At 35.1% G+C, this 14,098-nt stretch overlaps 3 protein-coding genes and 1 pseudogene across 3 annotated transcripts; 1 reads left to right on the forward strand and 3 right to left on the reverse strand.

Annotated features, from left to right (window-relative positions):
- Positions 1–1,613: 1,613 nt before the first annotated feature.
- LOC129288796 (uncharacterized) lies at positions 1,614–4,192 on the reverse strand. The gene has a single exon (XM_054925539.1). It carries the CDS (start codon positions 3,385–3,387, stop codon positions 2,236–2,238), a length of 1,152 nt encoding a protein of 383 aa, XP_054781514.1. The 5' UTR covers positions 3,388–4,192; the 3' UTR covers positions 1,614–2,235.
- A 143-nt stretch (positions 4,193–4,335) lies between these two features.
- LOC129288797 (protein CURVATURE THYLAKOID 1A, chloroplastic-like) lies at positions 4,336–6,465 on the reverse strand. Its single transcript, XM_054925540.1, has 5 exons — positions 6,173–6,465; positions 5,596–5,693; positions 5,327–5,434; positions 5,161–5,232; positions 4,336–4,573 (listed from the first exon to the last, which is right to left on the reverse strand). The coding sequence occupies exons 1-5, from the start codon at positions 6,315–6,317 to the stop codon at positions 4,508–4,510; spliced, it is 489 nt and encodes a 162-aa protein (XP_054781515.1). The 5' UTR covers positions 6,318–6,465; the 3' UTR covers positions 4,336–4,507.
- A 1,471-nt stretch (positions 6,466–7,936) lies between these two features.
- Positions 7,937–10,698, forward strand: LOC129288386 (uncharacterized; annotated as a pseudogene).
- A 1,546-nt stretch (positions 10,699–12,244) lies between these two features.
- On the reverse strand, positions 12,245–13,117 carry LOC129288387 (eukaryotic translation initiation factor 1A-like). The gene has a single exon (XM_054924924.1). The coding sequence runs from the start codon at positions 12,939–12,941 to the stop codon at positions 12,504–12,506; it is 438 nt and encodes a 145-aa protein (XP_054780899.1). The 5' UTR covers positions 12,942–13,117; the 3' UTR covers positions 12,245–12,503.
- Between the last annotated feature and the right edge of the window lie 981 nt (positions 13,118–14,098).

Genomic DNA, 14,098 nt, shown 5'->3' on the forward strand with positions numbered 1-14,098 from the left:
GGAAAAAGTTTGTCATTTTTTTCAAAAATTTAATATCGAATCAAGATCATTGCATAGTAGAGATAATTTAAAAATTTTGATCCTGTTTAGTTATTAGAGAGGAATGGAGTTGATTTAAAAAAATAATATAAAAATGAATTAGATTATCTTCCCTCTATAATAAGCATGACAAAATTCATTAATATATATTATAAATATAAGAATTATTACATCCTTTAAATATCTCACGAATTATCACAATCTTCACAAATTTTATGAATGAACTCACCTATTTCTTTTAATTATTTTATTTTTATTTTTATTTTTTTATTTCATTACATTTTACTCATTTCTAGTAAGTAAACAGGAACTCAAAGGTTTTGATTTGAAAAAGTCTGATTAAACGGTCTTTATTGATATTTCCCCTTTTTTTTTTATCCGTATTGTAATTTAAGCGAGGCCTGGTGGTTTTTTTTTTAAAAAAAAAGGGTTAAGTGAGGCTCAATCAATACTATAATATATAATCCTCAATGGCCTGTCAAACTTCAATGAATTTAGGGGGATAACAGATCCTCACGTAAAACTTGATTAAACTTGGTTGTGTTTTCTAAAACTTCAAAGACCAGGCCCAAGCATATTGTAATCAAAGTTTGTTTTTCTTTTTTCAAATGAAAGCCTAGTCTTGCAAAAAAAATTCCATTCTTCGTCCATCCAAAACGAAAAAGAGTTCATTGTTTGTTTTCACCCAGAAATAAAGGGAAAAAAAGAAGGGAAAAGTGTTCAATGCATATAGAAGCATTTCTCTCTACTAACAAAGGTTGATTCAATCATAACTTATAAGGTCATGAGATTAAATTTCTTTATCGATATGAGAATTTTGTTAGTAGATGATATGAGCATTCTTTAAATCTAAATGCATGATCTAACCTTAATGACTTCCTGTAATCTAACTCATCTAAACTTTTTTGCATATAAAAAAGCATCACTTTTGACAAACTATCATTTATCATGACCCACTAATTATCCTTATCAAATAATTAATTCTATACGAATTATTACTACTATTAACATTTCGAGAATGCATCTAATTGAGAAGTAGCCCAGGAGTTACTTTTCGGTTCTCAATTAACAGGGTTTGGTATTGCTTAAACACAATACCAAACACATGCTTGTACTTTATAATGATTTTAATTAAACCCTATTTTATTATTCTACTTTAAATAAGTGTGTGTGTATGATATCACCTTAGCGGCTTAGTTTATATAATGCTTCTTTACAATTTTATGTTAATCCTCAACTTAAATGTTTGGCATGTTGGTAGCAATAGATTGCAAATGATGCAGCTGTATTAACCACCATCCCTGTGATGTAGTCAAGTAAAAACTATAGTCAAACCAATTACGTACTCAAAATTTATGCAATATTTATTAAAAATGTGTAGCAACTAGTAACACACTTTATTCTTCTTCTCTCAATGTCGAAGGTTTGAACACTTGACATGTGGGAGGATCATTATCTTCAACACCGACATGACAGTCGACCATTGACAACTAGCAACACACTTTAAAATCACATTGGCAATGATTTGTCATAAAAATATTAGGTTTGGTGGTTCATTTATACCTCGTATATAGTTTATATCAGGTGTCTCTCTACTTGTACTCTCTATGATGTCATTAGTGGTATGCCCGAACGAAATTTCTACCCATGATTATAATTTACATAGCATTCATGTGCAATAAGTTTCTAGGAACAAGGAAGATTCTAAAAGCAAGCAAAAAGCTAGGCATGGTGCCAAGGGAATATCATAGAATGAGTAAAGGAGAGCAAGCCATAAGACGAGCCTCTAGAGTTTAGCCATTATAATAAGTAACACTACTTGAGACGAAGGAATTTTTTATCCCCTTTCATGGGATGAAGTAGAGAAACAAAAAATAAAGAAGAAATAAAAGAATTGGTTCCACTTGTGTATAAGCTCATATGTGTAAAGATGGGATTCACTGTTTATTTTTCTTTCTTTGCTTCATCATGGTGAAGTATCTAGAGGATCAAGATCCAAGACAAAATGTGTATATAAAGTGTTTGTGTGCGTGCTGAGAAAGTAGGATATAGTACACATACACAATACAGGCTAGTTTTCTTTGTATCCTTTTTTGTTATATAGAAAATCTTTGTTTTGATTCTTTGAAGTTCGGAAAGGAAAAGAAATATACATTTCATCAAGATGATGAGAAAGAAAGACAAAAAAAAAAAAAATCAATCGGGAAAAGATAAGATCACAAAACATTGACCAGGAGCATCATCATCATCCCCAAGAACAGGTCGAGTTCTAGTCACAGACGCAACAGGCATTTTACTCTCACCAACCCAGAATGTATCAAAAGGCTCACATCTTCGAGAATTCTCCTCCAATTTTCTTATCTTCCTCCTCTCCACTAACCTAACAATACCCACAAGACACAGTCCCATGATGACCAGCCCCAACCTTACCTTCCACCGTATCCTATGTTCCCTCACAACCACAACATCAGATTTCATTTCCACTGGGACCACAAGGGCATAGTACGCTTCGCTTGGTGTCTCGCACTCATATGACCCACTCACATTTGTAAACCCTGTCAATCCATTTTCATCAAACTTAGCACAGATTAGTTTCTCATGACGATTATCCCCTTTTGGGTCTATCTGATAGGAAAATCTAAGAGTTATTGGATCTCCTAGGATGCTAAGGTGCATCTTCTTCTTCTTAGGGTGAATTAAGGTTGTGTTTGAGGAAACATAGGCCATGAAACCAAGAACAGGAGGAAATATTGTATGATTAGGGACATTGAAGGATTGAGAAGACAAGTTTCCAAAGTTTGAATATATCATAGCCATTCTCTTCACATTGGGTTCTGGAATGATTCTGGTTGGGAAATGGACGAAGCTATAATTCAACCCTCTTGCCCAGAAAGTAGTAGTTCTGATTCTAACAATTGAAACTTGGATTCCTAAGAAATTAGCAGGAAGACTGACCTTGTACAAGGTGCCTGTATGAAGATATGCAATTTCTTCGTTTGCATTGTCAAGAACAAATTCATCTAGGGATTTCGGGTCGTTGGTGCTAGGAGATTCAGCCAGAGATGGCAATGAGAACAGACAGGCATCAATAATAATCAAACTTGTTATTTGCAGTAATTTATGAAACCCCACGAATGTGTCACTCCGGAAGAAGCTTCCTCTTCTGCTGTTTCTGATCATGTCACATTCTTGAATCGCCTTCATTAAATCTTTCCCTTTTTCTTCTGACTTTATCATACAGAGAAACAGATTTTGAGGAGAACCCAGAATCAGATTTCTTGAATCAACCAAGCCTGACAGAAAACTTTTCTTTTGTAAAAACCACAATCGGATCCCTCTTTCAACCATGAACAAATAATTGATGGGGAATATCAAGAAAGAACAAGATTTAAGATCTAAAATCGAAATCTTTCATCCCATGTTTACCTATTTGTCGGGATACTATTGGAATTTCCAAACCAAGAAATCAGGAGGAACAAGGCGATATGAAAAATTTGAGGCAACATGTTTGCAGTCAATCGATTTTTTCGATTCCTACATGATATTATATTATATAATAATACACCAATATTAAATATGTATATTAATAATGAGCAATGACATATATTGTTCATTATCATGATACATGTGCTGGTCTTTATTGGCTTCAACAATGTAAAGACATCGGTAGATCAGATTCAGTCCCATTTGATGTGTTCTTCCAAGTAATTAGAATCCTCGAAATCCTCCAGAAATATATCTTCTATGGGTCGGCAACGCTGCCCATATTCTACATGGAACTTCTTATAGTAGTGAAAGAAAACGTTATTTTTTTCATCTCTCAAATGATAAATACAACGACTATAAATATGTTTTTACTTAAAATTCAACTTATTAAAGATAAAATATTTACACTTATATGTGCATTGGGGCGTTCGAATATTTATATAATAGTTTATGATTATTTTTACTTTTTTTAGACTGAATTAGTTAATTTTTTATCATATAATAAGGATTTGTATTTTTTGCCACTATTGACATCCCATTTTATTCCGATCACCCAAGTTAGCATAAGTGGCTTTATAATTATTTAATTTCATAAAACATTATAAAGTAAGAAAAATATATCTAACATGTCTGACCTGAGAGATCACCTAAAAAATTGATGTAAAATTTTTGGGAATTTGAAACATCCTTGCAGACTACTCAATTTTCTAGTGATGAAGTCTCAAGGACCTTGGTCTCTTTTGTAACCAAGGAAAGTGAGATTTTCTAGTGATAATCAGGGTTAACTCCTCAGTTACCACCATAGGCATATGCCTTAAATCTGCAACATTATTCATTCAACAATGAAGCGGGTAATGATACATGTGGTAAAGATTAAGAGGGGATTCTACTCTACATAAAAGGATAGAAGAAATGCCTCTTACACAGGTAGATACAGTGACACAAAAACACAAGATGATTTCATTGCACCCACTGATGAAGTTTATTCAGTTCCAGCAATCTTCTTCTTCAGTGCCTCAATGTCTGTAGCTAGTTCCTTTCTGCTGGACTGGGGAAGCAAAATTATATTACCAGTAAAAATTACGTTGTCTAAGATACGTTATCACCAATTAAAAAAAAAAAAAGGATTTCTGACTACAGAAAAAGAATATCATAAGCAGGTGCATAAGCACATGATCAAACGTCACGAAAACCATTTTCATATGGGCCGACTTCAAGAGAGTAACGTAAGATTTTCAGTGTTTTTTCTTGACATCCCTCCATGATTAGTTTTTCTTATATATAACTTCTAATGGACTTCCTTCTGTCATTGAAGTCGGGAACCAGCATCTGCATGTTATACGAAGAGCTAAAACGTATTTAAGAGAATGGGAGAAAGAAAAGATTAAACTTTAGATCACTTGGTTATAAAAGCTTTGATGTCCTGCAAGTAATACTTTTAACTTAAAATCTTATCTCCTGAAGTGACAGTTTATAAATGAATTTTACTATCATCTCTATATAAAATAGAACATATACTATCTACATTCAAGTAAACTCATGAAGGGTTGCTATCCAAAACCACCACTTATGTTTAAAGAACAAAAAGCTTTTGATTCTAAGGCATTAGTAAAATTCATGTCGTATGTAACCTACCTTAAACAGAAGGTACCGGTAGACAAACCACCCAGTGTATCCTAGCCCTACCAACTCCATAATCTTTGGAAGCTGAAAGGCAAGTTATTTCAAACATCAGATTGATTCACAAACATGCAGAAGCATATGAAAGAATGCTAATATGTCCACAACAGAAGGGCATTACCAAGGGGACTGAGTTGATGGCGCCCACAAGAATGGAAGACAGCCAGACAGCAACTATAGCTCCACCGCCATAAAGAAGTACCGTGGTCTTGTTTTCAACACCATCCCACTGGTAATGATAAATGCAGGGCATTATTTTCCGCATGGGTTACAGGACAAAGGTTGACTAGAGATAATTGGAATAGGGATTTTCCGAAACAAATCGAAGGACCTTTTGTTTTCTAAAAAGTAAGATTCTTTGCAACAACATTCAAAAGTTAAACTTCTTGCCTTCTCCTTCAAATCAGTGAATAGCTCATTGGCATCTACAGGACTGGATGTGTCGTCTGAAGATGCCCTGGTCTGGAGCAGGAAAGGTTTCCGGGATTCTGAGAGTGAGAACCAAAAGCCAAGTTACTTGAAGGGACAAAAAGAATAAGCGAATGTATAGGACTGAACTCAATAACTTATAGTCAACATCGAGGAAATGAAACAGACAGCAGATCTTTTTGCTCTTTAAAAGCAGGAAAGAGTCCTTTTTGGATTTACTTTTGTCCACACTTACATAGCAGTTACTTATTTCTGGGAATCCATAAAACCGAACCAATTCAGAATTCACATTATAGACAATCTCCCAGGGGAAAAAGGCGGATGCGTATCTGATCCTTATCATATTCACAATACCCAATTACAGGTCGTTAAGCCTTTCAAAGTCGACATTATAACTATAAGAAACTGTAAATATTGTACGTAAAAAACCATGTCACAGAATCCTGTGATCATCAACAAAATGGAAAAATCTGACAGCCAGACTCGGTATTGAATCAGAAGAAACAAAGAAATTGTAAGTGCAGAAGCGGAAGAATACCTGAGAAGTGTTTGAGAGAGGGAGAGAGAGAAGGGGTGGAGAGGCGAGGAGGGAGATAAGGGAGAGCAGAGCAGCGAGTGACGTTGGCTGCGGCGGTGGAAGGAAGGCGGGAAACAAAGACGGTGGCGGAAGTCGCCGTTGCCATTGCCACTGAAGACGAAATGAAATTTGGGAACCTTGGGGATTTGGTTGGGTCTCACAGAGCTTGACGATTGAATATTGCGAGGGAGGGATTTGGGCAGAGATAATTTGGGACGAAAACGAATAAGGAAAGAGAAGGCGTGGTGATGAGATACGACATTGACTTTGTTATCCTCTCGCCATAACAATACACGATTATAATCGGACATGATTTCAAGCGTTGACACGTGGACATCTTTCTGTTTCTGATTGGTTCATTCCCTATCCGAAAATCCACTGCCTTCACTCTCCTCCTTCCCTTTATTATTTATTCGATTCATAGGAATAGTTTAGTCCCACCAAACTTTATTTATCAAAATAAAATGCCGTTGCTTCTTTAATCCTAATACAAATTACTCTTAAATTTTAATTAATTAGGAGTAAATCCTCTATAATTGATATATGTGAATAATTAACTTCAATAATTAGCTTATAGTTAGTTGTTGCACCCAAAATTTCAACTTTACATATTTTATTGATAATAACAAAACAGGATAATTAATTATTTAGGGTCAATTTGTTTCAGGATTTTTTTTAAAAAAAAATTATTTTCAAAAAAATATTTTATGAGTTTTTATCATGTTGATTTAAAAATTTAAAAAAGCTCAGAATATTAAAAATTTAAATATCTGTAATTTGAATCATTTAAAACATTGCCCTCTCAACTTTAATAATAACTTTATCCTTTATAAATTTATTTTTTAAAATGTAAGGGATGAGTTGCAGCAAATTAAAGTCTTATGAAATAAATTTTAATTAAGTCAAAATTATACAAGACAAAATAATTAATTTTTTTAAAAAATTCACATACTTAGCCCTATATATTTAAATTGCTTGTTTTCAAATGAATTTAAATATGTAACTCTTTTATAGATTATTTATTACATAATAAATTTTTATTATTAATATTATTAACAAATTAAAATCTACCTATCTTAATTTTATTTGATACAAGTGTATTAAATAATAAATTAAGTATATCACGCTCTTAACTTTTCCCCTAAAAAAAGATACATGCTAATATTTGATTTATCAGTAAGCTAACTCTTAAAGTTAATTTTAGTTTCAAAATTCAAGTAATGTCTTATCATCAGATCAACCCTCGTTAGCTATTCATTGGGCCTAAAAGAGGGTACTTTGGTTAAGAAAAACAAATTGAAAAGTCAATTTTAAAAAGATGCTAACCTTTGAAGGGAAAGAAAAGGCCGGCAAAAAATATTTAAGAAATCATATATTAAGAACATGAAACAACTAAAACAAAAAAAAAAATTGTATGAATGTTTATGAAATTATTTTTTTATACATCTGTAACTAAATTATTAAAAGTCAATGATATTGAGAGTTATGTTATAGAATGATTTGATCACATATGTATAAAAAAATAATTTTATAATCTTATATATATATATATATATTTAAATTATATATATATATATATATATCTTATTTTAAACCACTGAATGCTGGTGGGCTACTAGCAAACGCCTTTTTTGTTTTTTTTTTTTATTTTTTTCCCTCTTTTGCCGAATTTCCCAAAATGAGAAGAAAGAAATATTTGATTCTATGTAGACCGATGTTTCTAGTGTCAAGGCCCGTCTCAAGAGTGCAAAATATGACGTTGCCTGAGAACGGCCCAATCCTCTCCTTCCTCGATCCCCATCCCTCGCCTGCCCTAATCGCGATCGTGGGCGTGCCTCCACACCACCATTAAACCCTCCCTCTCCGAGCTCTCTAGTGGAAGAGAACGAAGCCGTGCTCAGGGGACCTTCTGTTGCAACTTCTTTGATTGAAACATGCTGTTTCGGCTAACAAAATTGAGGCCTCTTCTCCGTCATTCCCTTGATTCTTCCTCTCCCTCTTCGAGCTGCCAACTCATTCAAAGATGCTCTGTCAGCAGGACGGCGAAAGGGAAAGCGAAGATCAAAGCAGGGCAGACTTTGAAGAGGTCCAAGATCACACGAAGAAAGGAGGTGAAGAAGCCCAAGGAGGCGGAGGAGAGGCTCCCGTGAAAGACAAGAGCGCGAAATGCTGTACGACCAGTGCCTCAATGCTCCCACTCCTGTACGTTACCTCACTGAAAAGGAAAGGGCGCGTGAAGCTGAACGTGAGGAAAATGGGTCTCATAAGTAAGGATCGGCAGCGAGAAATTGACATGATGAAGCCGAAGAACTATTCGAAGTACAAGGTTTCGGAGACGCCCACGATAATCGGAACTCCTGGGCTGGATTTGATAACGTTGGGTATGGTGGACGAGGACAAGATACCCAAGTATGAATTGACGGTTGAAGATGGGAAGAGGCTTGCTAAGGAGTATAGCAGGGTGTTGATGAGGAAGCACAGAGCGCGGCAAGCTGCGGAATCAACTTTAAGGTTGAAGAAAGAGGCCATCGAAGCATTGCCCGATCATTTGAAGGAGGCTGCTTTGGTACCTGACTTAACCCCATTTCCTGCAAATCGTTTTATGGCCACTCTGACTCCTCCTATTGAGGGATACATTGACAAAGTTAGGGAAGCAGCGATGAAGAGTAGTGGCACTGAGAAGATCAGATAATCCAAGGTCATTGCTATTAATGTTTGACTTTTCTTCTCTTCATGATGTATTGATTGCGTGGGTTTTCTGAAGTCCTATTGTTATAGGTTTTTCCCCTGTAAATAGATGAGATTCAAATGTTGCAGCTTAACTTCGTATTTGGGCTTCTATGTAGGATAAAAAACAAGCCGGAAAAAGATTCTTAGATGAATGCTCGCTAATAATAATTTTTTTCTTGTGGCAGTATATCCAACGTGTGGATTCTTTTGAAATATTTTGCTTCAAAATTTCCAGTTTAATTACATTGAATTTGTTAGACTTTATGTTGTCAACCCTGAAGAAAAGTGATGCTTGATGAACTTAATAGCTTCTAAAGAATTTAAGGTTTTAACTTTGAAAAAGAAAATGAGGATTTGACAGTCCCCGCTGTAGGGGGAAACCTTCAACAGTGAGATGCCACTGGGAGAAAGGTTACCTCCTGCTCCTTCCAAATGTTAGACATCTGGATTCTAGATTTAGGAAATGAATTGATAAATCCAAATGACTTAGTTTTGGACCGTGTAAAGCAATTTACTTATGCTTAGCTCCGGAATTCATCTTCTTATCTGTGGAAGAGTTTTGCCCATTTATGCTGGCAAAGTGTTTTTTGCTGTGGATGTTGATTCTGAATATTGCATTCATACTGTATTGCCTCTTTAAAATAGGATAGATTTCTCTTTTAATGATGCTAGGCCTTAATTCAATCTTCAACCCGTGATTTCCTTTCATACTTATTATTCAATCATGATTTTCTCTTTCTTACGTACTAATATATCTTAACTCATTCCGTAGTTGTGTCTTTCCTCACACTTTTCCAGTTTAAATGATCTTTTACATTTGCAGAACTTTGCTTGAAAATGCCTGTTCACATGTCTTTTTCTGCCCCCCCCCCCCCAATTAAGAATTGAAGTCCAAACAAAATTTATGTATGTGGTTTATGGTGTTGTGCACTTTTTGATGATGGTTTTACTGCCGTGATGAGAAGTTATGCAGAATAGGACATGATTACTCTGTTCTGGGTCCCTTTTCTATCATCTTTCCATCCAATTTATTGATGGGGTTTATTGATTATGCAATTTCTTACCCATCCCGAAAACATTTATGTGATATCTTCATTTCGTGTCTACTCACTATGATGTCAGGAGTAAATGAAAACAGATTCATTCATTCAGAACCTGAACGGTACATATTATGCCTGTCATGTTGAGGTTGATTGATTTACACTCTGTGGTCTGGACTAACATGTACCAGATCTTTGGACATGCTTTCTTCATTTTAATCTGGATACGTTCAATCTGGTGCAGATTGAGCTTTCAGGAAACCTTTGGATTGGGAACAGTGTAATGGAAGTAGTTCTGCCGGCATTGGAACGAACGTGCAGCATCGAGCAACTGATGTAATAACATGATGAGCTATGCGTATGTTCTTTCATAGTTTAGTTTAAATAAGCTTGATTCTGGGCGCTGTAGTTGCATAGTTTAACGTGTGACTCAGGCTAATTGGATCAAATCGTGTTCAAATTTGTTAGAAATCTAAATCTTCAAAGATTCGAGGGAGGGAATCATGGAGCAAAAGTTAGAAGCCTGGTTCTCTGACAGCTTGAGAGGAATGACATTGTTTAAATACTAAATTTACATGACTTTCTTACCATATCTATCATTAGGTTCTCCAATAAAAACTTGATATGGATTTTTTAGTTTTGTAAAACCTTGTGGATGTTGTTTGTTACCCAAAACCTGATATCAAGGGTCTGAAAAATGAAACTGATTTTTATGATTGTCTTGTTCTATAAAGGTCCAACGACGCGTAGAAATTACACACACGTGTATTGAGGTGGATGATGTTTCTCATATTGCCACTTAAATCATTTTTATGTTTAGGACTACATTTTACATCTCCCTAAGGAAATGGTAAAAATAATCTTTTCAATATTTTGTACGCTGATTTCATAATTTTCTGGTTATATGTGGTTGTTAATGTATCAGGTGTCCTTTTAGACCATTGCATGCCATCCAACACTAACTTTTTTATGCAATTATTATGAAATTTATTGGTTAAAAAAGTATCAAACTACTGATGAGTACTATAAGGCAAACATTGTATAAGTTCGTATTTTTGTTAACGATCCCCTTCCACTCTGTCATGCCATTTCATTCGTCAGTCATACAAATGATGCGGTACGCTGGGACCAATCTCCTTCAATTTCAATGTATCACGAACTCAAAGTTCACGTCCTATGATTCAGAGATTCGAAGAGGTGTTCTTTGACAGATGGAATCACCGTCATTGACTATACGTCTGACATGGAAGGGTCCTGGTACCCTCTGAATAGAAAAGAAATAGAATGCTGATGCAAGCAATGCAAACAATCTATGCCCGTAGCCACAAAACTGATCAAAAGGAATTCTTGAGAGGCACATCTGACAGATAGAGACCCATAGTTCTATCAGCATATCGAACTATTCTCATATATCACATGGCTTTCTATAATATGACGACAGACAACAAACTGACGCATTCACAATCATTGGTCATATATTGATATAATAGTAGCTCAAGCAGGCCATCAGTAACTCAAGAAGTACCATTAAGTGATAAACATATTGGCAAGTAACCCTTCCTAATCAAGGAATAACAATCAAAATCATTAGAGGCTAAACTGATTTCAGTATTCTTACTCAGACCAAAACAAATATTAACCCACTTCATCAATCAAAATTGTAGCCATCGATACCCCAAATTAAAATCAATCATAGAGCAATGACAGGCCGACAAAGGATTTACAAGCCTTCAGCATCATGTTTCAAAGACGAGGCACAATAGATCAGCAACTTTGAATGATTGAAAGACTCCCAGAAACGGTTACACAGCATATTGCAATTTATAGAGCCCAAAACTTGAGACATTAGCAGATCCTTTCGTCAAACGTAAAAATAACTTGTTTACTACGCAATAACCATCAGGAAGAAAGTTGATTATCTTCATTATGTGCACCGTTTGAAGATCGTCAGAATTTTCAGCAGCAGTCAAATACTATTCTTCAAGTTCAGAAAATCAACCCGTCAAACTACACCAGACATCTGTGCTCCTTCAAACACCCAATACTCAATCTCAACTGGTATAGCCATTCCCCCTCTTCGTGCAACCAGTTTGTGGTATATATCATTTTCTATTTCATATTCATATTTAATACAAATAAAGTGAAGAACTAAACAGTTGGGGAAAGAGGCACAATATACCGATCAAATAATGTCACCATATGCAGAATTATAACCCGACAACCACGTCCCAGAGGAATAAAAAAAGACGCCAAACAAAGAACATAGAAGCAAACAAAGAAATTCGATTAACTCTCTGAACATAGCGATCAAAATAGGAGATAAGTCACTACCGTTATTGCATACAAATTCAGCACCCATTATCCATAGTACATGAAAACCCCAGATATTTGTGAGCTTCAAATATTACATATCATATAGCATCATATAATCATTTTATGGAAAGATTTTTAAAGAAAAGAAAACAAAAGCGCATACTGAAGGGGACAATCGATTGGCGATATTGGAATCCCGACCAAAGCACTTAAATTTTATCAATATCCTCATCCTCGAACTCGATGTAATCGTTGCCGGTGCCATCCTCCTCCTCATCCAATCCACCACCGATACCCTCGTTGAGCCTGGTAGTGTCCGGCAACTCCCCATAAGCCTTCAGCAGCCTAGCCTCATCGGGCATGTACTTGAGGATCACATCAGCCTTGTCGTCCTGATAGTCCCGGAGGCCAACAAGGATGATGTCACCGGCAGCGATCCATACCTTCTTGTGCATCTTTCCACGGATGTGGCAGAGACGCTTAGTGCCGTCGATGCACATGGCCTCGCACCGACCGTTTCCGAGCATGCGGAGGACCTGGGCGTATTCTTGCCCGTCTTCTTTGAAGACAAGCTCTCTCTTCTCATCGTCGGCTTCGTTCTTTCCCCTCTTTCGGTTCTTCCCTCCCTTTCCCTTATTCTTCGGCATAGTTGATGAAGCTGATACTTCTGGGCAACCCTAAATTTCAATTTCTGGAACTTCTCTTTTGGAATTTCTCTGTCCCAAACCCTATTTCAATTGCGGTTTGCGAGCTCGCCGCCCCTTTTCCGTTTTCCTTCTGTAAAATAGCCGCAGAGGCCCAGCGTTAGGGCATTGCGTGTGGAACTGAAACGGGTTGAGCCTAATGGACGATACTGCCCTTCGTGTATTTCTTAACGTCAGTGCTGTCCCAGAACATAACCCCATTAAAAAGTTATTTAATGAATTATTTTAATTAAAAGACTTGTATATTAAATGTTATTCCATCTTGTCCTATTTATAAGATAATTTTTTTATTTTATTTATAAATTGCTTCAAATTTTCATCATGAATTTTTTTTATTTGTCCTCCTTTAAATGTTGAAGAAAGAAAATTTATGGTTAAATTATATATATTTAATAAAGATAAAGTTAATAAATTATTAAAGTTTTAAACAGAGTTAATAAATTTTATTTTTTTTTTGCTTTTGTGAAATATGTTAAAAATAGAATTGAAAAAGTGCATTCACACACTCTCTCCCTCCTATCTTTAATATAAAATGAAATCTGAATTTTTTTTGTCTTAAATAATAAATGAAGTCAGAATAATTTATTTTTTAATTTTATCCCTTATTTATTTATTTATTATATTTAAATTCTTAAATAATAATTTATTATGATTATTAATCATAAAAAAGAGTAAAATTAAAAAGAAACATATATTTTTAAAATTTTAAGTTTATAGTTAATATTTTTTTAATAAGTGTAAAGTTTGTTAATTTCATTTTATCTTAAAAATGGGAATTGTAAACATTAAACATTAGAGTGAATTGGCCTCTTATCAAGGGGGAATACTTTTTAAGCTTTGTTGTTTTCTTAAAAAAAGGAAAGGCAATATCGTAATATCTCCATCTTTAACTGACAAACTCCTTTGCGTTTCGTTGATAAAAGAATTGGATTCCAAACTGCCCAGTGCAAACTACAACGTTCATACTCACGATAAGATTCCCTTTCCTCCAACGTGGAGCTGCACAATTTTTTTTAAACAAAAAACAAATTAATTTACTGAACATAAATTGCATTGATTTTAAGGGGAAGGGGGGTTGAAGAATTTCAAGTCCTGAGAAA

Source organism: Prosopis cineraria, unplaced genomic scaffold (genome assembly GCF_029017545.1).
Source record: "Prosopis cineraria cultivar Desert tree isolate PC_DT_omini unplaced genomic scaffold, ASM2901754v1 PC12, whole genome shotgun sequence".
Taxonomy (NCBI): domain Eukaryota; kingdom Viridiplantae; phylum Streptophyta; class Magnoliopsida; order Fabales; family Fabaceae; genus Prosopis; species Prosopis cineraria.